Genomic DNA, 26,622 nt, shown 5'->3' on the forward strand with positions numbered 1-26,622 from the left:
CAGCACAAAGTAACCATAACGGGGCGCACCATAAAGATGTTTTTATCAGAGAAATAAAAACTTTTACAGCGGTTACACTCAGCAGGTAGACACGCCCATGGAAACACACCTCAGCTCCCCACAGCCTGAATACGCGCTGAAACCGCATCTTTAAAATGAACTGCACCTGCCTGAATCACAATTAAAAGCATGGCAGCTCTGTGCATGAGCATAGTCAAGAAATCGAGTCTACCACTAATATCTCCCCTGAAGCAGCAGTGGAGGCTGCAGCGGGGTGTGGGTGTGTCGCACACGTCAGTGGTTCAGAGTCACAGCACCATGAGCAGCACTGGTTGTAGGCGCTGCACAATCGAAAGAGAGATTTTGTCACTCAATTTAATCTTGTAAATAAAACTCTCGCCCCAAATAAAATTTTCCCTCAACTGACGTAAACGACGTGAAGCGAGGAGAGAGCTGGAACATTTCTGATTCCCGCTTGTTGACTTCTCCCAGATCCATTGCAATTCCCTCGTCTGTTGCCTCAGTTTCCCCGGTTTCAGCCAATTGAGCATATTTGCGAGAATGAATGAAGCAGAGGGCCCAAGCTAGGTGTGCATATGAAGCACAATGCGTAGAAGAAGATAACTTAATCTTGGAATGAAGCGTAGATGACTTTTCAAAATAAATAGATTTTTGATGTGAATACATTTTATTTAATTATTAAATTTGCAGTTTTTGATTTAAATTTTTTACAAAGGAAATGTTTATATACACGTCTTTATGGTGTGGGGGAAAGAACACTGTCAAACCACCATTACATTTTTCATCTCGCACTTTGGGGATCCCTGGTCTCTGGTAGTCCCGCTTGCTTTACTTCTCATTAAAACAAAGCACATCAGAATAACTTCCGGTTCAAAAGTAAAACGAGCTGTAGTCCAATCAGTGATTTCTTAGGCCTCCCACTGGGACGTACCTCCTTCTTTTTGTTAATGTTGTAGTGCTTTCGTTAATGTTGTAGTGCTTTCTTTAATGTTGTAGTGGTTTTGTAATTTGTAATTGTGCTTTCAATTTGCTGAAGTGGTTTGCATCTCAGGGTCACCATATATAGGAGGTCCAAACATTAAATAGCATAACAACTTTTTTGTTTTTGTGCTTAGCATTTTATTTATCAATGTAATTTTCTGTCTTGTATTAAAATTTAAATCTGGCTTTGAACGCCTGAAACGCGTGTCCATCCTCAAGCAGCAAGATTTGCAACTGAAGAAAAAGGGTAATAAGTCTAAGCATTAGCATTTGCCATTTCAATAACCTAAATATGCTTTAAACATTTCTTACTCAGAATTCAAACACTAAATTACAGCATATATAAAAGAAACAGTATCATAAAATCGTTGCACATTTTAGGATCTTCTTAAACTGAAAATCTGTGCAAAAATAAAATCGTCACATCACTACATCACGACGGCCAGCCTGAACCCTTGGTGCAGGGTAGAATGGATCCATGGTTTTCTGTTGTTTATACCACATTCTTACCCATGCAATCTGAATGCAGCAAACTATATCAAGACTAATTTGATCAAGCAAAATTTTTCTAATCAGTTAAAGTCCTAATTTGGTGAGGTGATATTAATTAAAATCTGTTTCCTGTCATTAGATGGCCCTTCTGCTTCAGGTTTGAATATATGTTCAAAGATGTTATTCCATATACCCTGGTTTTTATGAGTGGTCATTGAGTAATCTATTGGTTTATCTCAAACCAGTTTGCCCATTCTCCTCTAATCTCTTCCAGCAAGCCAGTTTCGTCCACACAACTGCTGCTCACTGGGCATTTCTCTTCTTCAGATCATTCTCTGTAAACCCGACAGATGGTCGCTGTGAAAATCCCTGTAGATCAGCGGTTTCAGAAATGCTCAGATGACCCTGTCTGGCACCAACAACCCTGTCATGTTTCAAAGTCAATTAAATCTGCTTTATTCACAAGTCAGTTACTCCATATGAACTGCAGCGAGTTGTCTTTACCGTGTCTGGATGCCGAAATGCATTGAGTTTCTGTAATGTACTTGGCTGAGTCGCTATTTGTGTTAACAAGTATTGAACAGGTGCATGTAAAAAGTGTCCTGTTTTTGCATAACATAAGTCAGGCGCAAGAATTGTATCACGTGTTCACTCTGGGTAAACCAAGCATTGTAACCTTGAACAATATCTAAGAAATCATGGTTTAGGCAACTGTAGATTTTTCTTTTTATGCGTTTTTCTTTTTTTTTCATGTTTGCATGGTTTGTAAACATTTGATTACAGATAGGAAAAAGCTGCCCTCTTCATGTCCTTATTAAGTTAGAGGATTAGATTTAGGCACAATTATTATGCCTCAACCTGAATGGGCGGCTACCATTCAAACTGACTAATCGGTAGAGGGATTGTTTTATTGTGTTCAGACACCACACAAAGTAAGGGTTATCATATTGTATTGCATTCTAGCTTACTATCATGGATGTAATACATATTGCAATACCTTATTTCTTTTACAAAGTAAGACTCTGGTATGGGGGTGAGATACACTTTACTATGAGAAGTTTGACACACTTTAATTGATACAAATGTTCTACATACTGACAATATCTTTAGCATTGAAAACTAGGTCCTGGTTTCTTGTGGTTAATCTTTAAATTTGTGTTTATAGATTTTATTGATATTCTTCTGTGATATGGGTATTGTTCCAAGCAGTCTATGTAGTTTACTCTCATGATTGTTGTCTCACCATTTTCCGGTAGTTTCCCATTTTGACCACAGATGAGACACAGAAAACTGAAGAGCAGCAGTACAGATTAGATGACATCTGACTGATTAAACATAGAAAAAAAACCTGCTGTCAAAAATCTATACCATGCATATTAGATTTGTGGCAGAATGCATCAACACATACCGTACTGCACTAAAGCCTGCATTGTCTCATCCATTTGACAGCACCTGGGAGTGGTTAATGTGAAGATTTACACCAGGTATAGTAGATTCTACAAAAGTTAAGTTCAGGAGGAAAGGCCCTCCTCTATGAATGCCAGTTCCCTGAAAGCACACACACACACACACACACACACACACACACACACACACAAACTATAACTCAGAATGGAATTGTCAGTGCCTTAGGCTTTTAAAGCTTAGGGGCCCAAGGCCCAGTAAAACACCTGCAGTTAGTGGATTGAGAGACAAAGATGGAAGAGTCAGAGGATCAAGTGGAGAATTCAGTAGAGAAGGAAGCGAAGTGATGAAAAGCAAGATGCAATAAGAAGTAAAAGGGATCAAATGGAACTAAGACATACTATGTTTTGTATATGCAAGCGATTAAATTAATCCATGTTATATTCAGATTTCAGGTAAAAATTATTTTATCTAATTAAATGTGATATGAAAAACATGGAATGCTACAAGATAATTGCAAAATGGTATCACATGCTGAATTTCTTCAATAATTTTATATATTGTAGCATTTGGAGAAAAACCTTCTATTCCCAAAAAAATGACCTTTTTCTTAAAATGAGAACAAAAGCCATCTTGCTTCTAAATGTAAATTCATAGTGTCAAAGTTAAATATTTTCTCTCTTTTTTTTTTTTACTTTTCAATGGATATATGTAATCGAAACCCGAGAGAGGCGTGAAGGGTGAGAAATAATCGATTATTGTAAGTTTGAACATAAGATGGCCTTTAAAGGGACAGTGTGTAACTAATTTGGTTTTTAATTAGCAGAAAGTTTTGCTTTTATAAATAAATATTCTGGCAAAGTCTAATAACCTCACATCAACAATGAAAGTATTCTCATAACTTAGAATTAGTAGTTTATAAATGCAGGTGTCGGTGCACCCACTGGGGGAAACCACTGGTGCACCGCTAGTGCAAAGGAGACAAGGGAGAATGATTTGGTTCGTTTTACTGTACATTTCTTTCGTATTGCTCCTTTAAAATTAATTAACAGGACAAGACGTCCAACTGTATGTCAAAATAAAGTCCTGATCTGATAGCTTCAAATGTGCAAAATATAATTTTGCATTTTTCCCATTTTACTACCTTTAAAGCTCGGGATTAATATTCTTAGAGTAATGTTACATCTCCCACAGGATTTCAGGATTTGAAAGTCAAATATCAAAATATCTTGACTTTTATTATTTGTCTTCTTAGCTTTGTTACATCACATTATTCCCACTAGTACTACTTTGCAAAGGGTCTCATCTTTCTCCTTAAGTGTACTTCGTCTAAATTTTTCTGCATTCACTGCGCGTTTTTTGTCTCTTCCTTTAGATTTCCTAGCGTTTTGAGCTTCTTTTTCCTCTCTCTTACAACTTTCCCTAGCTGTACTGTGTCACAGTTTATATACACAGTTTTGGCATATTTATTATTGCACTCCAACACCAGCAGTTTTTTGTATCTGGGATTTACACCATCACATGCATGCATATATTCTCTAAACCCATTAATTGGTCTTTCTCTACATCATGGGATCACTTTTCTCATGTGTGTGCTCATAAATAAAACTATTATGTAAATACAGAGTGTCGTGCAATAAATAAGTAGCCAAACATGGACAGGAACATGTTGCCATTGCAGCTGTTGTATATTGTGGGCTGATTATTGTATGGCATACATGCAGGTGAAAGGCTATGAATTAAAGTATTATTGAAAAGCCATTTAGTTTTTTTTCTAATTCAGTTCAAAGTATGAAAGTACTGGATTACATAGATTCATTACATAAAAAAGTGATAGTATTAAATCAATTTCATATTATAAGTGTTTCCTTCTCATTAATTTTACGATTTAAGCTTGTGGGTGATTAAAAACAAGATTAACAGCCTCCACTGTGTCTAAACACTAGTAAGACCAAGGAAATGGTGATCAACTTCAGGTGAAGACCCCCACCTCACTCCCCCATGAATATCCAGGGGCAGGACATAGAAACTGTGGAGAGTTTTCAAACACCTGGGTGTTCACGTCAATAATAAACTGGACTGGACTCATAACACCGAAGCCCTATACAAGAAGGACCAGAGCCGCCTCCACCTCGTGAGGAGGCTGAGGTCTTATGGAGTAAGGAGGCCCCTCCTTAAAACGTCTATGACTCTGTGGTAGCCTCAGCCCTCCTCTACGCTGTCATCTGCTGGGCCCCAGGCAACGCAGAGCGGGACAGAAAGGGGCTGAATAAGCTGGTGAGAAGGGCCACTTCTGTCCTGGGCTGCACTCTGGACTTGGTGGAGGAAGCAGCCGAGAGGAGAGTGTTGTCCAAGCTTTCATTCATCATGGACAACACCTTTCACCCCCTGCACCAGACTGTAGAGGAACTGAACACCTCCTTTAGCGAAAGACTTATACACCCTGTTTGCAAAAAGGAGCGCTACCGGAGGTCACTCATCCATGCTGCCATCAGACTTTACAATGCTGCAATAGAACTGTAATAGCTTGTGCAATAACTAATGTGCAATTATTATTCAATACCCTGTGCAATAACCTGTGCAATAATCCTGTTAAATAAGAGACTTCAGCTGTTATAGCTATCTCACTACCTCACTGTTGTTCTTTACCTGGTACCACTTTAATGTACAACGTCAAATCCATATGTATATAAATCACCCTAAACGTACATAGGTCATCTTAAATCCCTGCTTTATTATTTTTTTTTTTTCCAGATCCACTGTATATATGTAGACGCACTGTATATACCCCATGCACCTTTTCCTCCTTTTGACACCTTTTTTTGATTATTGAGCCGATGTGACAAGTTAATTTTTTCACTGTGAGCTCAATAAAGTCCATCTTATCTTATCACTGTACGGTACAACCACTCCAATACTTGGTTGTGTCTCCTTTTACATGAGTTACTGCATCTATGGTAGACTATACAAGCAATCTGCGTCACTGCTGAGGGGTTAGATAATTCCAATCTTTTTTAACGGTGACCTACTACTTGTGTGCGTTGTTAGGTCTGGTGTTTTTCATCTTCCTCTTGAAGAAACACCAGAGACTGTCTATGCTTTTTTTGTCAGGCCACTTTGCTGGGCAATTCTGTAGAATGATACCATCATCATTAAATTGAATTATTATTGGTGCATTTGACAGTTAGAACATATGGCAAGTCCAATTGTATGAATTAATTATCACATTTGTCAGCACAGGGACGCATATAGAAGTCCAAATGTCTAGGTAGATGGCTTCACTAACTTTGGACTTAATACAAAAATAGTGGACCAACACTGGTAGATCACATGACTTCTTAAATCATTAAAATCTCTGGAAGCTTCACACTCCACCTCAAACAACTTTAGAGGAACTCCTCTCTTTCTTCAGCCTCTGGCACCTTGTTTTCCAAATTAAATGCAGAATTGAATTGAATCTGAAAAGTGAACTCTGAACAATTAAGCAACAGTCTGATTCCCTTATTCATTTTAAAATGATAATTGGAATAAAACATAAATAATCGTTTTCTTTTTATTTTGATTTACTTGAGATGCGCCTGTATAGTGAGAATATTGTATTTTGACAAAATTACTATACCATATCAAAACAACAACAACAAAAACAACAACATATAATTCCGTATGATGTACGTTGTTGTTATCAGGAAGCTAAAACTGGGCTGAGGCCTTTTGAGAGTCAGAGGGCCATGTTGATCCTGACTATTTCCCATCTCTCACCTGTCTACACACATAACTTCTACCTGATAGCTGACACTTGCCTGGTTATTTGACATTATGTTTGAACTCCTTGATAGAAAATACAATGGTAGGTAGCCAGTGACACGTGTTTTGTCAAATGACTTTGTACTTGTTCCTGGTCATTCATGCTAGATTGGATGACACTCTGCTTGACCTGCAGGAAGGAATGTTTTTGCTGCTGTTTATTTTCTTGTGACCGGATGGTGATTACAAGATGGAATGAATGACAGTTTGATTGTGCCTTGAAATGCTTTTGACGTCTCTTCTATACTGGCAACGTTTCAGTAACAAGATTGATTCAACGTTTCACTTTGTCCCATAGGATTAAGGAATGGGTTGATCAAATGCAGAAGGAGCTCGTCACCTTGGCAGACACAGCCACGGCTGGGAAGAGCCTCACTCAGGTAAAATGTGTGGAAACCAAATGCTTAGGAAGGCACTGTCAGTGACAAAACATTACGACAATAATAGTAATTTTATTATTATTTAATTCTTCATTTTAAAGCATAATAACACATAATTCAAGAATCTGATGAAAAGACTGATACAAAAGCAATTCCCATATCTGATTGTGTATTCTGTTTGGTGTCTGCTTTGTCTTCTTGTCTAGATTTTTCTGAGAAACAAGCATCTCTATTCTGTAGAGCAAAATGACGCAGAAGAGCTGGTGGCCAGAGCAGCCAGGAACATAGAACAGCTGTTGCGGAAGAGGTCTGCTGCCTTGGAGGTAGGACTCATTGCAAGCAGGGGAACCGACTGCCAGTTTGCAAGTTTATGTGATGCTGACACTGTGCAGGACAACCTCTTTGTTAATAAGTGCTGGAGCAGAGAGAAATGTTCCATCTTTTCCTTTCATACACCAAAGAGATGAATGTGAAACATGTAAGATAGTCACAGTTGTTACGCAAGTGTTTTTTTTAAATTGTTGAGGAAAAGAAAAAGTGGACATCTAAATAAAGATATCCCAGAAACAAAATGAGGATTATCTCAGTATTTTCAACTGTGTTGTCTTTGCCCCCCTGAATTGCTATGCACTCATTTGCTGTGCAGAATTGATTGATCTGTTTCACTCTTTAATTTAAAAGATGAACAATTTCATTCAGAAAGGCTGAACACAAATTTCATTTTCAAATCTACACCAATTTCTACCTTGTTTTTTAAGGGTCATGGTAAACATGCCTCTGTTTTCCTATGTAGTTGGCATCTTAATCCAAATTAGTTTGTGTTTCTATGTGACATGGACACTCAGACATAAACTTTTTTTTTGCCATGCAATTAACATGCAAATTCTCCAATTTAGAGGGAGGAGAAAGAAAGCCTCTAATCCCTGACTAGTGCAAAATATATTGTGGTATGTAGTATTAAGATGCAAAGACACTTTCAGTTCTTCATAGTAAAATGACTTAATGTTTAAATTAATTATAATTTTGTAAAAAACAAATGCTAACAATGTTACACGTTTTTCTTCTCTGAACCCCAATTTAAGTTTACATTTCTAAGGGGGTGAGTATGACTCCTTGGCAATATCACAACCTATTCAGAACAGTTCATAACAGTGTTTTTATGTGTTGAATGAAACGTTCTGAAAATAAACTAAATTGCCTTATTTCAATCAGCTGATATAACTGTGCACATTTTAAAGCCAGCAGATTTTATTTTGCAACAAAGCAGCTAATAACATATGGAGACAGACTGAAGGGCAGTTGGGAAATGTTAAAGAGCAGAATTCAGAAACTGAGGTGCATCTTATTATTTTTAAGGAGCAGGGGATGCAATAATGAAAGCTTTTAACCCTGGGGAGCTTCTTTTTTCCCTCTCCATCCCCTTTTCCCTCTCAGAAGTAGGTCAGCGATGCAAATCTTTGTCATGAATTAAAGCTGTTTTTATAAACCCAGAGGGAGTTGACAACACCTCATACCTTGGCTTTATAAGGTCTCATGGTAATTGTCTGATTAGTGATGGAACAAAGTGTTTATGAGCATTCATAAACACATCTCTGTCTTGTCTCGTCTCTGTCTCCTCAGTAAATACCCTGGTGTTTTAAATATTTCATTTAAGCACTGGTGCCATTACATCCATAAGTAAAAGAGTATAGGTTTACATTAGTGTAGGAAACAATACTTCTGAGGACAAGTTACATTGTGTGTTTTTAGGTGTAAAGTGTTATTATGGATTCATGGTTAGTGGGGCATTTGTTTGCCTGATTACTGACTCCAAATCTAACACTGAAACATTGATCACGCACACTGTTAATCAACAACCTTTTTGCTTCATTCTCTCTAGCAAGTAACCTTGAAACAAGTATTGGATTCTCTGTCCTGACGCCTGTAGATGGGAAGGTAAATGACAAACATGATTTGAGTAACACAGGCATATACTACACAGGCAGCATAGATAGCTGGATGGACAGAGGCAGCTATGGTTACATAGGATGGTTAAATAATAACAACAAAGAATAAAGAAGGATTTAAGTTATTGGATGCAAGTGACTTTTTCCTTATGATTTTGGTTTGATAAGAGGTCATTTTTGTTGACTAATCTATTTAGTGTTTTGACTATAATCTTCTAATCACAGGAAGATAACTCATATTAGAAGTGGGACTTTCTTTAGGGTTCTCTACCTTTGAAATAAAGTCAGAGAGGACTACCAACTTCAAAACATTAGGTAGTTTCAATCAAGCAAGTTCCACTTGAATTGTTTTCAATTTCTGTATTTCACTAATCCCAGTCTATGCAGGATGAATACGTTTCAGAGACCACAGTTATCACAGGTGTGTAAAAACAACTGGGTTTGCTTGTCTACTCATACTTCCATAAATAAGCGTGTGGCAGAATGTAACATGCATTATTAATGTGTGCTTGGCTGCACAACATTGAGAGAGAGTGCTTCATTAAATGTTTCACCATGAAAATTGTGGCATAAGCTACATAAGGATCTCAAAGGAAATTTCTTTATTTCAATATTTGTAATAAAGTATTAAAGTTATTGTTAAGCCCAAATAAGATAGTGTAGTGCAGAATGCAAGATCTTCATTACAATAATTTTATCTGTATAAAATGCACATTCTGCCTGTTAATTGTATGTGATGGTTGGTTTCTCCATGACGCATGCAATCAAAATATTGGCTTTTTTTTTTCTAAAGATGACAGTTTTGTTCTTTTTATTGTGGAATTGTTGTGACTTGAAATAGTCGACTGTAGTATAGAACTTTAGCTTAAAAAATCAATTAAAAAACGTTATTTTAGCAAATGCTGCCTTTATACTTAATTAGTTTTGCAGGCAATTGTTAAGTTTCTCTTTTTTCCTCAACCCAACATGGTCTGTGTTGCCATTGATAACTGCATTTGGAAGGGCTGTTGACATACTGTGTCACAGATTAGCCGCGTTTACCGTTTTCACCTATATCTAAGTCTTTCCAAACAGAGATTTCTCGTGTGTAATCAATGTGATACAAAATATCTGTGATTGATAGATGCATCACAGATAAACAAGATTAAGCTTCATTTTTTTTTTTTTTTTTTATTTAATAAGATTAAGCTTCTTAAATAGAATGAAGAACAGAAAAAAATGTAGAACTCAAATGAGCAGTTAAACACAGTGTTGCCAACTACTCAGCAAGGAGAGTCGCTATTGGCTGTCCAAAAAGTCACTAGAAGTAGCTAGATGACGTCATCACCTGATTTGCATGTTTGAACATGAGATCCAGGCTAAAGGGGAGACAAACATCAACGTTGGCAACCGAAAAAAGTAGGAGTACAAAAACACTCTAAACATCTCTAGAACTACAAATTAACTTTATGAAGCAATTTCATTAGTTTGCATGCTTTGCTCAAACCCACACTATACATTTTTTTTGTTAAAATAATTTAACCAAAAGAGTGACAGACAGATTGAGCCATATTTAGGTTTGTTTTAATTGCGTGACTACTGTCTCTCTTCAAGCAGAGAGCTATGATGGTTCAAAGTAATTATTAGATTAAAATCCCGCTTTGTAAACCAGAGTGAGATGAGCGTCAGCTATACACATGCGAGATTCATCTGAAATGTGGACCCAGGGTGGAACGGGTCTCTTCCTCCTTGCTTCTTCAGCTGGTGGGGATGCTGCAGTATGGAGCTAAACCAGTGACAGCTTGCAGTGATATTGAAAAGAAATTTGGCAGTGTAAAATCCAACACTGCAAAATTAAAAATTGAAAACATTCACTTTCAAAAAAGATAACTGAAGTTGCACCTAAATCACAGAAACAAAGACTTCAAAGTTGACTTGTCTCATTCCAAGCCTCTTGAGAAATGACACGGACTTCCTCTCAAAGACTTAAGATTTGACTTGGACTTAGGGAGAAAATGACTTGTATTCATATGATCTTAGAGGCCTAGTAAACGTTGAAAACATCTCTTCCTGCTTTATCTTTGATGTGTTTTTTTTCCCTCTTTATTGTTGGTTCATAATTGCAATTAGAAATGTATTATTGATTTTACTGCAGTGGTAATGCAAAAGCCAAACCAATTACAAACCACAAAACATCCATGCACAGCTCCATGTAAATGTATTTACTAATTTACAACTTGTAGAAATTACTTCCATCCCAGCAAGTTTCTTTCCTTGGTTAAGGAAGAAATAGCGTGCCCAGACTAAGCAGCAAGAGAATTTCTAATTTGATAAAAAGTAATATATTTGTATACCTCATCTGAAGGCCTGTTGTAGTTTCACCTGCTGAAATAGACAGTAAGGTCAACAATAACTGTAAACAGATGTCAAATTAACACCCTGTTTTTTTGGCTAATGTCATTTTAATCTGGAAAATGTTTGCATTGTCAGGGCACAAACTAATCAACAGAGCACAGACTGATTTGAGTGAACCAGGAGTCTCTGTCCATAAAGGCTATAAGAGCAGATGGCATGCTTCTGCGTGTGAAAGTGCCATGAGCAGCAAGTAGTTTTAAATGACAGGGAGTAAATGTGCAGCAGTGTATCATTCCAGTTTATCAGTCTGTTCCCTTCACTTTAGTCATATTCTGAATTTCTGGCTAATTTGTCTGACTTTTTATCTCATCTGGTTCAAAGCTCTAATAAAGTTATCAGGGGGGGGTTTAACAGAGGATGATTTGACCATTACTTTTGTTTTTTTATTTTAAAAAAATGTAAGCAGCACTGTTAAACTTGCTTACGGGTGCTTGACGTGTAACTTCCAGGTTTCATGCCCCTGAAAACACTGCGCTCTTGTTCAAAATGATCTTACATTACCATATTTCCAAAAATGCATGAACAGAAACTTAGTAAGTATAACCCATATACAGAGGCCTTAGTCCTCGTCGCGGCTGACCTAGGTTCGATTTCAGCCTGAAGCCCTTTACCGCATGTCTTCCCCCTTCTCTCAAACCCACTTTCCTGTCAGCCTACTTTGTGAAAAATTAGCCACTAGTGCCATAAAAAAACTGAAAAAAGAATTAAAAAAATAAAAGCATGGCATAATGTAAAATGTTATTTAGGAAAACAGTGATACCATGTCATAGATCAAGACAGCCAGCAACTTATCCCTGAGCAGCAGGTGTAGGTGATATGGTGATAAATATTGTTTGTGATAACAGATTTTGTAGAACTATAGGGGAACTCTGGAGAGAACAATGCAAGAACAAGCTGAAGTGTCAAGTTATGTAAGTAGATGCATGTATCTGTAAACGTACATAACTCCTCCCATGGAAGAACAGTGTCCATGAGGTTGAGCCTTTTACTGTATGAACCAGGTAAACAGTGTGTGATGGGGTAACCTAAGTTTAATTCAGGTTTATTTGACTTGGGTTTGGGTCACTTTGGTTCCTTGGGATGCCTCCTTGCTCCTCTGGCACACAACAAAGCCACTTCTTGACAGTTTCACTATAGTTCTTGTCAATCAGCTTTGGGTCAAACTGCTGAGTAACAGCTAAAAGACACAGAAATAAGAGTGAGTAAGATAGAGAGTATATCCAGCACGATTTCTTATTTACTATTTGAACTTGAAGAGTAGAATTTGTACTCAAGTAGTTAATGAGCTAAACACATTTTCCCTCTGAGTAAAAATGAGCAAGACCATGCTGAAATTATCTACATGTGATAAATGAATGCAGTTCAGTCTGTCAAATAAATTTGGATGGACTGATTGCTCAAATCACTCTGCTTCATTGAAGTTTCAAAACACATCTAAATATTAAATAATATACTGGTTATAGGTCTGAGAATAGACACAGAAACTGTATGGTTCCACATTTACACTCAGAGTTAAATTAATAAGGACACACCAGCAACGCTGCAGCGTAAGTACAAAACAATGCAGTTATTTTTCAATAAACACAGTTAAGGAGGAGGAGCAGAGGAGAATGGGGTGTGGGGGTTGGGTGTGCGACAAACGACATACGTTGAGTCAACATTGATTAAATGTTGCCATTTCAACCATTAGAATTCAACCAAAAACAACATTGATTCAATAATATGTTTTCAACATTGGTTAAATGACTATAATTGAATGATTGTTTGATGGATGATCCACCATCTTGCTTTGACCTTAACTATAAAACAACATTTGTATCCATAATTCAACATAAATCCAATTAACATATGTTGCTATCTGGGTTCAGTACATCACCAAAAGATTATGCCAGATTTTTTGTTTCAGATAACTTAGTGGCCAAATTCGACGAATCAATTTTTTCAAATTCATAGTCATATGTTAAAGGAGCAATAAGTAATAATGGCACCTAGTGTTTGAAATTGGAACAACACATAAAAAGAGCTAGCAATACCCCCCTCTTCCTCCCCCTCTAGGGAAAAAAAGCAACTGTAGAAATTGCAAATTTTTTCAGTCTTTTGACTTGGCAACCTGTCAACCAAAGTCAAGAGAGACAAGGACGTTGCACAGCTAAAGTCAATATAATGAGTTAAGACGATTCAGTTAAAGTAAGTTTTTTTTAGACCACATTGTTTTGTAAATCAGGTGAAAAAAACACAACTGGTGCTTACATGTCGACCTTTGCCAACTCCACATCTGTTTTGAAATTAATTAGGTTTCTCATACTTCTCCACATTTCAAACCAGTCACCAATATTAATCCTTGTTTTACCCCAAGTTAGGTTGTTTGCCCTTTATGAGGGACGCCGAGGCTTCTTAGGTACTCTTGAAACTATTTCTGGTCCGCTTCTCTTACTGGCTTCCGTGTTTGCTGGCTGCTGCTGTTTTGCAAACATACACTCATAAAGAGTTACCAAACTCTGTTTTGGTAACCCTGGGAACTCTCATATGATTAGCTCAGGAACCAAGAACAAGGGTTTCACACTGCACCACAGTAGTTCCGCACAGTAAATCTAGGCCTAAAAGGAGAAAATTTTGACTAAGCCAGTGTTGATGGAAAGGACTTTTTGTTTGTAGGGAATATTACTTCCAGTAATGTTATTTTGAAGTAAAGCTCTTACATGGGCACATTGTTTGGCTACACTAACATTTTCACTGAGTGAAAAACCAGCACATTTCAAGCAAGCAGGCACAGACACACGCCCACACAATTTATGATAAAGTGAGACTTCTTGTATGTACACAAGCAGACCAGATCAAATGTTGTTTACTTTCCTGAGTCTGGTTTGTTATTTGGATGACAAGAGAATATTCAGTTTCCTCAATATCTCATTCTGGCAGTAGTTCGCACTGTTTAAACATACATATTGGAAAACACCAGAATTCTATATCCTTATGTGTCTAATTACATCATTTCTAAAATAAGTAATTCAGATATCACAAGCAAACAGCTCCCGAGTACTTGAGTAGCCTTTTCACCAAATGTCTTTGTTTTACTCTTATGGTTTGTTTGATAACTACTTTTTATTTCTGCTTGACTGCAATAATTTTATAGTAATACTGATTACTAGTAATCAGTATTATAGTAATACTAATACTATAGTTAATGATCATCTTTTTCATAATTTTCGTAAAAAATAAAGTGGACAAGATTACTGTGGTCTGAGGCTTGGTAAATTGCGGGATGAAATCGAGAGAGTGTGCTCGGGTTATTTACTGAGTAATACAATAGGATCTGCGCCGTGTCTGAATTCACAATAATTCTGAGGTGTTTTGAGTTGTTGAGTTTCACCACCTACTGCAGGAATTGTGTGCCAACGAGAATCACTTTCAGCGCTATTTACGTCTCATCCGAGTCCCGTATGACAACCTGCTGACCGGCATTGGGGTCCACACCTCCCACCCGGACACCAAGTACTGGTGCCTCATTTCAGCTGAAAGTTTCTGCCCATCTGTCTCAAGTTAGTGGGCATTTTGATGTTAACCGTGATCAACAGTAAAAATATTTTTCTGTCAGAAAATCCCTCAACGATGTCACATAGCAGTCTCTGTGATTGGTTGACCACCTGCGTCCAAGAGCAACAGTTCACATTTCCAACCTGTGTTGGGCTGTTCGATGTTGCTTAACGCATTGTTTAAACCAAATTTGCAGCACGGAACGAGGGAGAAAGCTTCAAAACGCGCAATGACAAATGTGCTGAAGGACCTAGCACGTCCACCATAGACTTTGCATCTGAATCTGATGCCCTTGATGCTCAAAAGACATTTGGTCTGAATGCAGTATTGCTTGACCTGTGTTTGTTTCTCTAATGGAAGAAACAATAGGTATACCCTTTAAGGGATCCTAAATGTTCTTGCTTCAATTGTGGCAAACCTTGTAACAGAGAAAATATATTTTTCAACTTCATATAAAGAAAACAATTTTTGTCTTTGTAGTTGTTGTTATTTTGCCTGTAAATAGGTAACTGATATCTTTAAATTATGTTAAAGTACCTATTAAAGCCTTGCTTTGTGAAAATGTCTTTGGAGCAGATGCATAGCTGTCACTGGTACCAGATCATCCCTCTGGGGCTGACCAATAAGAGAAGAACATGTATTTCTTTTTTCCTTCTTTAGGAAAATATTTTTATGTTTTTAGAACTCGAATGTAAAGCAAGCATTCTGTAAATAGGTATTTTACATTTTTGTAGCCATCCCCACAATGTGTTCATGCTTCAGTTTTGTTTTCTGCAGTGGCCTTTAAAATACTGACTTTTTCCATACCCTAACAAATATTTTGTTTCCAAATCTTAATCAGGACCAAATTTAGAAATTAGAAAATTTAGAACCAAAACTGAGAGTATATGTCTTATCTCAGGAAAAAAACTAACAAGAAAATAATTAAAATTATCAAATTGCTAGACAAAATCAAAATAATGACTTAGTCCTCTTGGAGTTAAAAAATGTATCTGTCACCTTAACGTGCCTTGACTTTGTTTTATCACACAGATTTACATTAAATTTTTTTATTAAATGGCATCATGGGAATTTTAACAATTAAAAGATAAATATGGCCAAAGCTGCTGACAGTGGAAAGCAGTTGTCAATTATCATCCGCAGGGAGCCACGGCTTTTACAGCTTTTATTAAAAAAATGTGTGCTACAATCATGAGGATTCAATAATTATGACAGAAGTAACAGATGGAAACATATTAGCATAGGTGCAGGCTGATCATTCAATGGCCTTGAGGCAGCTATATTAAAAATGACTTACCATTTCAAGACATCTAATTAAGCCTGGTGATTAAGCATTTTAATTATACTTTGATGAGATTGTGATGAAGCTCCAGCTTGAAAAAAAGTACTTACTATTTATATTGTGCCTAATTTGTTAAACATAAAATAATCATAATATATAATAACCTCTAATCAAAGTTTGGAATTTTATTCAATTTAAACACTATAAAATAATGCAAAAAACACACAAAAAAAACATAGGAAATTTAAAAATAAGAGCTGTACCCACCATCTTTGTTACTAGTAGAAAGCTGGTGATTTGACATCTGTCTGGGCATTGTAAAAAATAATATCCTGCATGGACCAAAATCTTTGGTGATTTTTAAAAGTGAATGCTTGATCATTGTCCTGCCTGTTTTAGTAAAAAACTATGCGCTTATCTAGAATTCTTATCTCTGTGAAGGGATTCCTGAAAGCATAATATTGGCTTACATGCTATGTGTCACGCCATCACAGTCCAGTGCAGGTGTAGAGTTTATGTATATTCATCATGGGCATAAATGCAATGTTAAAATTGGACCTTCAATTAAACCTTAAAAAAAGTTTTTTTTAGTGGTGAATGATCATACAGCAATATAACTTCAGAGCATTTCATAAACAAGAATGGTTGCACAAGTTTTGATTTATTGTGGATTTTTTCTAATCAACACAAACTATAAATACAAAATCTAACATTTATATACAAGCCGTATGAAAATGCTGATTTTATTTTCCAGCAGGACTCGGCATCTGCCCACACTTCCAAAGGTACCAAAACCTGATTCAATGGCCATGGTGTTCCTATTGTTGATTGTCCAACAAACTCCCCTGACCTGAAACCTATAGAAAAGCTGTGGGCTGTTCTCAAAATTTTTCTTCTAGCTCTCAGTGAAGTTGGACACTTTTCTGCCCTCTCCTTCCCGAACATCTCCTGCTTGTGCACTCTCTGTATGCTGCTTAACTCTCTCAGAGCCTTTTTCTACAAATCCTCAGAATCGAAGATCACAGATCTGGTTAGCTGGTCGCTCAACACAATTGATCACATTTTCTCAACGAGAAGACCAGGAGCGATGGAGCCAAGATGCATGGCTGATGCAAGGGAGACATGCAGCGGGATACACCCTGGTTCCGGGGGCAGTAAAAAGATGGTGTGTCTGTCTATTTTGTCCATTGAGGATGTGGAAAATGTGTACATAATTGGATTCATGATAACAGGATTTCTGCTTGTTGGAGCTGGCAGTTACCTGATTTATCGGCAAATTCAGAAGATCTTGGTGCAAGTTCTGGGGTTGGTAAGGCTGCCGGGAATGTGTGAGGGATTAACTCGAGCTGTGATCACCCAGACTCAAATGCTTTGTGAGCAAAACCGCAAGCTGGATGCAATTCTTTCACAGCATCACAGACTGGCTGTGGTGTGAACTCAACGTTGGAATGTAAAAGACCTCGGGGAAGTTACTAGCTCAATCTACGGTGGAAAGACCAACAAATTTGGCTGTTTGAGACTCGACACTGAGACGTACCAGCAAAGACTTGAAGGCTGACAGAAAATCACAAGCCTGAAACAAAACAATCTTCCTTGTTATTGAATTTGGTTCCCATATGCTGGCCTTGGAGGCTGGTTTTATGTGAAACTTTTCGGATGTTATGCAAATAAGGCGCTCTATCCCCCCGCCCGCACCCGCTAATGACACCTGTGACCTGCAAAGTGCTCTACTGAACTGCTAATAACATATCGTCTGAGACTATGGCTGGAGTGGGCTACTGGGCAATCATGGGTCTACACAGATGCACACATCCACATAAACATAAAGACACCCACTCTATGATTCACTGCCTTTGTTGTGTACGTTATGCTTATAATGTTCTGTGTATTTTGCTTTTTTTGTGCTGAGGGTTTTTGTCTGCATTCTCCTAGTGTCTACAAGAGATAGTGTGAGAAATGCACTTTTTTCCCCTCAACTCTTCACGTTCCCCAATTTAAGGGCAGAAGGCTTCAGTGAACCTGTCTACCCATGTTTGTCTTATGTTTGTCTTTCTCTTGATGGGTTGCACTGAAATGTAATTTCCGCCACGGGGGACAATAAAGTGAATTAAATTCAATTCAATTCATGCAATTCAACAGGGAGATTAGAGACACCAGACTTAACAATGCAGATGACCTCAAGCCAGCTATCAAAGCAATCTGGGCTTCCATTACACCTACACAGTGCCACATACTGATCTCCTCTATGCTACAGAGCATTGATGCAGTAGTCCGTGCAAAAGGTGGCCAAACGAAGTATTGAGTGAATACAAATACTTTTAAAAAGCCTGACATTTGCTCTTTTATGCAATATTTAGATTTATTTCAGATGTACCTGTATGATCACAGTGTGCCTATCTTCTGATGGTTACTTCCAGCAGGATAAATGCAGCATATCAAGAGGCTTGAATCTTGTCAAAGTGGATTCTTGAACGTGACAATAAATTCACTGTATTCCAGTGGCCCCCATTCATCAGATCTCAGTTTAATAGAGCACCTTTGGGATGTGATGAAACGGGAACTTCATATCATAGATGTGCATGGTACAAATCTGCAGCAACTGTCTGATGCAGTCATGAAAAAAATGGATGAAACACTCTGAGGGATGCTTGCAACCCCTGACTGAACCCAAGCCAAAAACACCTGAGGTCTTTTTTTTAGGATAAAACAGGGTTCAACCTGGTAGCTATCTGGAAGGTGTGCCTAAAAAAGTGTCAGTTTATTGTAAAAAAAAAAAAAAAAAAAAAAAAAAAGCATAGTCATGTAATCATAATTCAGATGTCTTATTGCTCTTGTTAAATTAATATTTTGGAGCCTATAAATACAACCTAACATGGATCTTTTTCTACTGTAATTGTGTCAGAAATGATCATGTTTTTGTCTTTATTGTTAGTGGTTGTTCAGTTGGTTACTGGTCACACAACTTATGACCGCTTCAATGTGTTTGACGCTTTTATGTTTTAATGATGTAAAGCACCTTGAACCTGCTGAAATGTGCTATACAAACAAACTTGACTTGACTTATCTCTACATACTGTATGGTTAAGCAAATTTGAGACTTAAATTCCACCATATGTTTTAATATGTTGCCTCTTTAAGTGTTATATTATTCTGCACAAGGTGTGACATTGGGATGTTTTCATGCATGTGTGCATGTGGATGTGTGTGTCTTAGTAACTATGTATGTGCGTGTGTGTGTGCATCTGTGCATGTGTGTCTGCAGATGAAACACACTAATGAGAAGAGGGTATGATTTGATCAGAGTTATGCCAGTCTCAAGAGCAGATGTTGCCCAATCTCCCATCTCTGCTCGGTGCTGATCATATTAAGCAGACAAGAGGTTTCTGCATATGCCTCAATCTTTCTGTTTCTATTCTTGTTTATGTGTGAAGAGAGAAAGAAAGAGTGAACAGTGGGCAGCAGAACAGATGGGGAATTCTACCTAGACTTATGGTTGGCCAGTGAAAAGTGTTTACAGTGCAATATGTACTGTGTATATATATATATATATATATATATATATATATATATATATATATATATATATATATATATACAACTGAGACTGCACATCTTAGATGTAGGCAAAGCATGCTTCTTTTTGTTTTTTTGTCTTTGTTTTTTCACACTACACTTATACTCTGAGCGTAAATTAGTTATGAGAGCATTGGGTAAGCCATAGTCTTTAAATATGCTAATTTAACTGACCTCAGAACAGTAGAATATCAATTGTTTATTTGTTTAACAAATACTTTTTCAGTAGGAATATATTCGTGAATATCAGTAACAATCCATCCAGTCCTTAAAGGGAATTAAACAAGGCTGACAGTTATATGTACCTCCAGTCTATCAGGGCAGTGCAGTGCAGTTTATTTGCACAGAAATTAGCATCTCTGCCTTTTCACAAGCTATGCACAAGTGCTGGGCACACTGAGGTACTTGTGTGCTACATGTGACAGAGCAGGGAACCGGGCTTGGTTGAGTTTCCAGTTTTCCAAAGGACTAGTCGCTCGGGGAATGGTGGGCTCACCCAGGTATATGTATACCCTTATAAAACATAAAGAGCAAAATTCATGAAATATCACTGTAAGCACAACAGCCCAACAGACAGCATAGTGTGATTCCTGGCTTAGTTTGGATAAAGTTTACACATTAATTTTGATTATGTTAATAAATATTTGCATGTATGCTGTCAGAGCTGGTAACTTTTTCAGTTCAGTGGAAGCCAGTAGGGCTTATTCATGATGCATTTTGTGATAGGGAAATTATCACATTTTTAGTTTATAATTGGCAGGACATCTATCAGTGCTTATCAGTTATAAAACCATCTGATTCGGGTCATCGGATGATTTCTTGATATATCTCTATTCCCCTTCCGATCTGTATTTATTATTGATTATATGTGGTACATATAATTTTTTGTGTTACCATTGTAAAAGCTTGATAAGAATACTGTAAATAAAATGTAGCATAATTAATAGTCACTGCTTCACACTACTTAAAGTAATTTTTCTATGTGTCAGCATTAAAGTATGTTCTTAGCAATTAATTTTTTATGTATTTTTTTTATTGATTATGCCTGAAGATACAAAATTTGTGTTGTTACAAGTTACTAAACCTGACCTGACTTAACCCTGACAGACACTGTAAAGTAATATGTATATTTTTCATTCCAACTAAATCTATAGTATGTATGTTTAGTTCTAAATATCTGTCGTATGAGGCTGTTAGCTGAGACTTTTCCGTCTATATTATCAGCTTCCCTGTGTTTTTATTTTCCTCTATTAGGCGTTGCTAACTTTCTTTGTGTGAAATCATCCACTTTGTCATTTCTGTGCCATGTACTGATTAAAAATAAATAAATAAATAAAAACAGCCTATGCTGTTTGATTAGGACCCATCAGTTAAGGTCTTAACAACATTGTATGTTTAAGGAATTAGTCATATATAACCTTATTAGTTTTATTAAAAAATAAATAAAAATAGAAATTTGATGAGGTGATACACTTCCCGGTACACTGTGGACAAGAAAAGGATGCCTGCATCCATTCCCTACATGCATATATTAGAGAGAAAAAAGGAACAATAAATTAGATATGAAGCAGCTGTAGATTCACTATTCCCATCAGACAGTTTGGTGCCCTCAGAGAGAAGCCATGAGTAGCAGCAGGGTTCTCCCTTGGGTTCCAACAGCTGCAGAAATCTCAACTCTTCCTCAGTGGCTTTCCCTCTTTTTCTTTAAATTCATATTGCCTACCCTCATTGGATCAATGCTTTCTTTCCATATATTCCATTGCTCTGCTTTTAGGGTGAAATACAGATAAAATATATTTGACCGCTATTGGCCTTAAAAAACTTAACTTAGCTTACTGTTTAATTTAGCTTATCTTGCCTTTGTTCATAGCAACCCGTGTTTTGAACTCTTTTTTTAGTACTGTTTTAATTGATTCCATCTCCCTTTTTATATAATGCTCTTCTTACTTTTTTATTTAGTGTCCTAACGTTCTTTTCTGTTTTGTTTGTACAGTTAATCCTCCTCATGAGGATCATATATTAATTTCATTTTCTTGTAACACCAAGTGATGCATTATCAGAAAATCTTCTAATTTTTCCAGAGTTTGTTCCCAAAACCCCCAAAACCAATACTTCATATTTGTATCTTTCTTAACAAGGCCTTTATTAATACTGTGATTATGAGTTGGTGCTGATATTTTTTTTATATATCTTGTCATTGTTTTTTTTTATTTTTTTTCCTTACACTGCCTCTTAACAGGATTCAGGAATAACACAATACTGGATTGGGCAAGTTGGAATCAGGAACGGAAAGATATGAATGTGGGTGTTAATGATCCTTTAGACCTTTGTGAATATCACTTTGTTGTCTGGGAGTTGGGCGATGTGCTTGGAATTGGCCATTGATTTTAGGCGTGTGGAGCCTTGGCGCACGCACACACACACACACACACACACACACACACACACACACACACACACACACACACACACACACACACACAAGGAGCCTGAGATGCTTGGTGAGGTTTAGCAGAGCTTGTCTCATCTTCCCTGTCTATCCTTTAAGCTGTGCACTGCTTTCTCACTAAATGCATGGTGGGCTGCTGGGTTGCCCTGGCGGCATGACAATAAGACTTGCAAGATTCTTGCAGCAATATCTCTCTGTGGGGTTTTCACCTCTCCAATACTTCTACTCAGGCAAACGTTGGTTTATGTGTTCTGTGGTAGCAGAACGGTCCTTGCAATACACAACAGTGCAAAGTGTATAGATGCTGTTTAGTACTCACAATTTTGGTTCCTGTATTGTTTCGGTTCCTATTATGTCTAGATTGAATGAAAATATAGCTCAGCAATTCTTTCAAATAATATTACTGATGATTTCTGAGGTCAATCACATTATTACTTCAGATTTATTCCTCCCTGTGATACCTGTTTTCAGACCTTATTCTTTAAACATCTCGCCCTCCATACTGCCACAGGCCAGATGACCAGTCTCTTTGTATGATTCCAGACAACCACCTTATAAGGTTTAGAAAAAGCATAATCTTTGGAAAGAGTGGACTCATTATTGCGTAGACCTTTGACAAAATTAAAACAGTTTAATGAGCAGTTAGATCAAACATACTACAGAAGCTGTTATGGACTCCCATTAAGTAAAACACCGGAGTGCTGAATTAATTTTCAGCTGACGTCTAATCAATTGGTGCAAACGTCAACTTGCAGTAACTGTGTAATGAACCGTTATGCCAGTTTAGAGAGATTAGTTTGTGTGTTATTCACTAGTCTGGACACCCCGTAGCTTTGAACTTCTGCTCCACAAAATCTTCATGTTTGCATGTTTATTGATGGTGATACAGGTACAAGAAAAAAAGGAGGGGAAGTTATATATTTTTCCTCACACACCTAATCTCACCCTCCCCCATATCCCCCAGAGGGGAGATGAGCCTCGTCAAGGCTCTGTCATGAATTTTTAACAAGCCAGTCGGTCTGCCCTATTGAAGAGTGTGTGTTTGCGTGCAGATATGCATGTGCATATTTATACACTGTCAATGGGAGGGAAAAGGGGAATTTTATTAACATGATCACCTTATTGTTATATAAAGTGTGCAAACATTATGCTTCAAGCATCATATGGCTACAGTTTTGTTCAAAACAGTGGTGTGTTAAGTTGATTTTGATTGCACTGGCATTTTTTTCCAAATTGACTAGCTAGTATTTTAAGAAATAGTGTTTAAAACAACCCATCAGAGCAATACCTGGTGATGCATGGGTGTCATTTTAAGTATTAAGATTCTACATACCTTTTAACACACACACATAGATGATAATACACTGAAAACCCCCAGTTGGGTATGTTTTATGTGCGCTTCAATAGAGACAAATAAATATATAGTTGTTGTTTTTTTTACTTTGATTAGCAGTAAACAGAGAGTATTTTTCAATTTCTGAAATTAATCAGATTTTATTATGTTCTAAATTGACTATGTTTATAAAACTGGAAAAATAGAACTGATTGTATATTGTTATTTTTTGTTTGCTTATCTTCCAATGACAGAAATAGTATAAGCAGGCTTAGCCATTGCCTTTGTAGATTATACAACAATACAACTACTTAAAAACATTCAATGTTATTGTTTAGATAAAAAAACTGTCCTAAAACTTGACAATAAAACATATGCAATTAACTTCAGAGTAGTTTTGATAGTTCAACAACCTAAAGTCCCAGCTGTACCTAAATGCAGCATGTACAGGTCTTTGGAAAATGCCCTCTCATCAACACAGATTCCGATGACTTGCCTTGTATGTGACACTTGAAGATTGGGCTAACTCAATGCTACAGGTAGCCATTTAGGCCTCAGCTGATTTTATTCAGTACCTGTGTTGTTTACATTCAGTTTAATATTGTTTCATGTAAGTTATTAAGTTATTGGCAGAGCTACTTTATTGCTGTAAAATGCCGATGCATAGGCTGGCAAAAAGTTTTGTTTCGGTCAACTTTTTTTCTCCACCGCATGAAAAACTTTAACGTTCCCAAATTGCAGAGTTTAGTAATAGTTGGGAGTCATCTTTGTTTTGGAATCACTTTTTAAAGTTGTTCTACAGCACGTTTCATTGCACACTTGGTTCTTTGTAATGATTAATGCTGGTGAACCCGGTATTCAGCCAGACAGAGTTTTTAAAAAGCTTTATTGTGAGGATGAGTAATGGCAGATGAGGCAGGCAAGCAGAATCAGACTTGACGAATAATGTCCGAAGGTTCAGGCAGACAGGGATGAGCAGGAGACCAGAAGATGCAGAAAGTGACAGAACAAAACAGGCGATGTGAACCTGGGAAACCATCAGAATGGGCAGAGTGAGCGGCTGGACCTCACGGGGGAAACAGGCAGACTTGTGCAGGCAATTCTCATCAGAGAAGGGAACAAAAGAGTCCAGCTGGCTGAGCACACAAGAACTGGTAGAGTCAAAGCACATCACACGTGCTGAGAAGAGATCAGATCAGATGAGACACTCTTGGTTGTGAATGGATGACTGAGGCAGGTATATGTAGGCAGGTAAACAGGTGACTAGAGTTGACAGTAATTACTGGCAACTGGTGGAGCTGATCTGGGCTAATTGACTGGTGACTGAGCTGATTGGATAGTGGCTGGTGGCTGAGAGGTAACAGGCTGATAGGATGGTGACTGATACAAGTCTAGAAAAGTTTAAAATAAACAAACAAAACCCTAAATCATGACAGTTCTGCACATGAACAATGTGAATGTGTTCAGGTATAGCAATGCTGTATTCATTCAGTATGCACAACCAATAGATATACACATATTTTCTATATTTATGGCACTAAAAAAGGTCTATAACAGACTTATGGATAAACGTTTTTTCATGTCAAACTGGTTTCTAACATCCGTTAGTGTAGGTGGTGGTTGTTAGCTATCGCAGATGTTGCTGAGCTAAATAACAAGGAATCTTCTTCCTCTTCCACTTCAAACATTTTGTTATTCTTCCTTCATTAATTCCAAAACTGCCCTCTCTGCCACTGTGGTGTTGTTGTGTTGTCTGTAAAATTTCCACAATCTTAGAGTGGGTGTGACGTATGCTACAGTGGGGGAGATTCTTCCAGGAGTTTAGCAGAGTTTCTTGTGAGGGATAAATAGTCAGAGACAAAACAAATTTGTTCTTGGCATTCTTGAGATCAAAAGCAACTTTTTCGGTTCTTGCAGAGTCTATAACAGGCATAACTCATGCACATTCTGTCTTTTTCTCAACACTCAAGTATATTATTGTGTAAGTATGTACATGGTAAGTATGGTTGAAGGATTGTCTTGTCACAAACACAAGGATGCAGGACGGTAGTTTGTCAAATGGAACAGAAGATTGACAATGTTCATCTAAGATCTTTCTCACAATAAATTGTCTTTTATGGAAGAATGTAACCATTTTCAAGTAATAAAATAATAAATATAAAATAAATATAATTAAGAAGACATGTCAGTACTACATTGAAACCTTTTAAAATAAGTAGTTAAAGTTTTCCTTTTTGATCATAAAACAGCTTTACTAAGTAAATAATGATTGTTTCCCACTAATTAAACACCATTAACACCATTATTTTTTCAGACATCCTGTTACCGGTAAACCATAAATCTAAAAAAATAAAAATAAAGTTATTCTCCCTTTTATAATACTATTTGCTTAAAGATTAGTTTTGTCTTAACTGACTAATAATAGTAAATGACGACAAGCTTTAGAGTTATACAGTTGACTAGTTCCTTCCATTACATTTCTATAAGCAGGAAAAGGTGAAAGAATGACTTAACATTTAATTTTTTTAGAGTTGTTACTTTGCAACTGCATGATTCATTTACAAGAACCACTAACCACTGATAAACAAATCAATTCTTTGTTTATTATTATCATCAGGTAGACTCATGAACAGAGACAAAATGTTGCCATTAATAAAATTGTGAGAATAACAAAAAAATAAACAGATTATCAGTGGGCAAGTCATGGAAATTGTTATATTAATTGTCTAATCATAAGCAAATATTACTATAATTTAAAATGTAACAAATACATGATGAGACAGTGGAGTAGACGACAGCATGACATGAGTATGAAGTGGATCACAGGGAGGTAGACCGTGAACTATGGTCTCTCATCCTGCAAAGCTAGCTGCATGAAACAATTAAAAAATATAAGAGTTCACACTTCTCTAGACTGTGGTTACACAATTAATGAAATACCTACATTAACTTAAATTGTCAAAGGTTTACAGAAAACATAATATATTGGTATGTTCTTGTACTTCAGTTATTCACCACATAAACTAAAA

The 26,622-nt window shown here is 37.0% G+C and overlaps 1 protein-coding gene across 1 annotated transcript in view; it reads left to right on the plus strand.

Annotated features, from left to right (window-relative positions):
- LOC105938587 (voltage-dependent calcium channel subunit alpha-2/delta-1) overlaps positions 1–26,622 on the plus strand; it is a gene marked incomplete in the record, with an annotated part of 88,610 nt that overhangs the window by 16,089 nt on the left and 45,899 nt on the right. Inside the window, 2 exon segments of the mRNA XM_036150478.1 lie at positions 7,001–7,082; positions 7,289–7,405. Of these exon segments, the coding sequence (XP_036006371.1) occupies positions 7,001–7,082; positions 7,289–7,405 (199 nt within the window).

This window comes from Fundulus heteroclitus, chromosome 2 (assembly GCF_011125445.2).
Source record: "Fundulus heteroclitus isolate FHET01 chromosome 2, MU-UCD_Fhet_4.1, whole genome shotgun sequence".
Lineage (NCBI taxonomy): Eukaryota > Metazoa > Chordata > Actinopteri > Cyprinodontiformes > Fundulidae > Fundulus > Fundulus heteroclitus.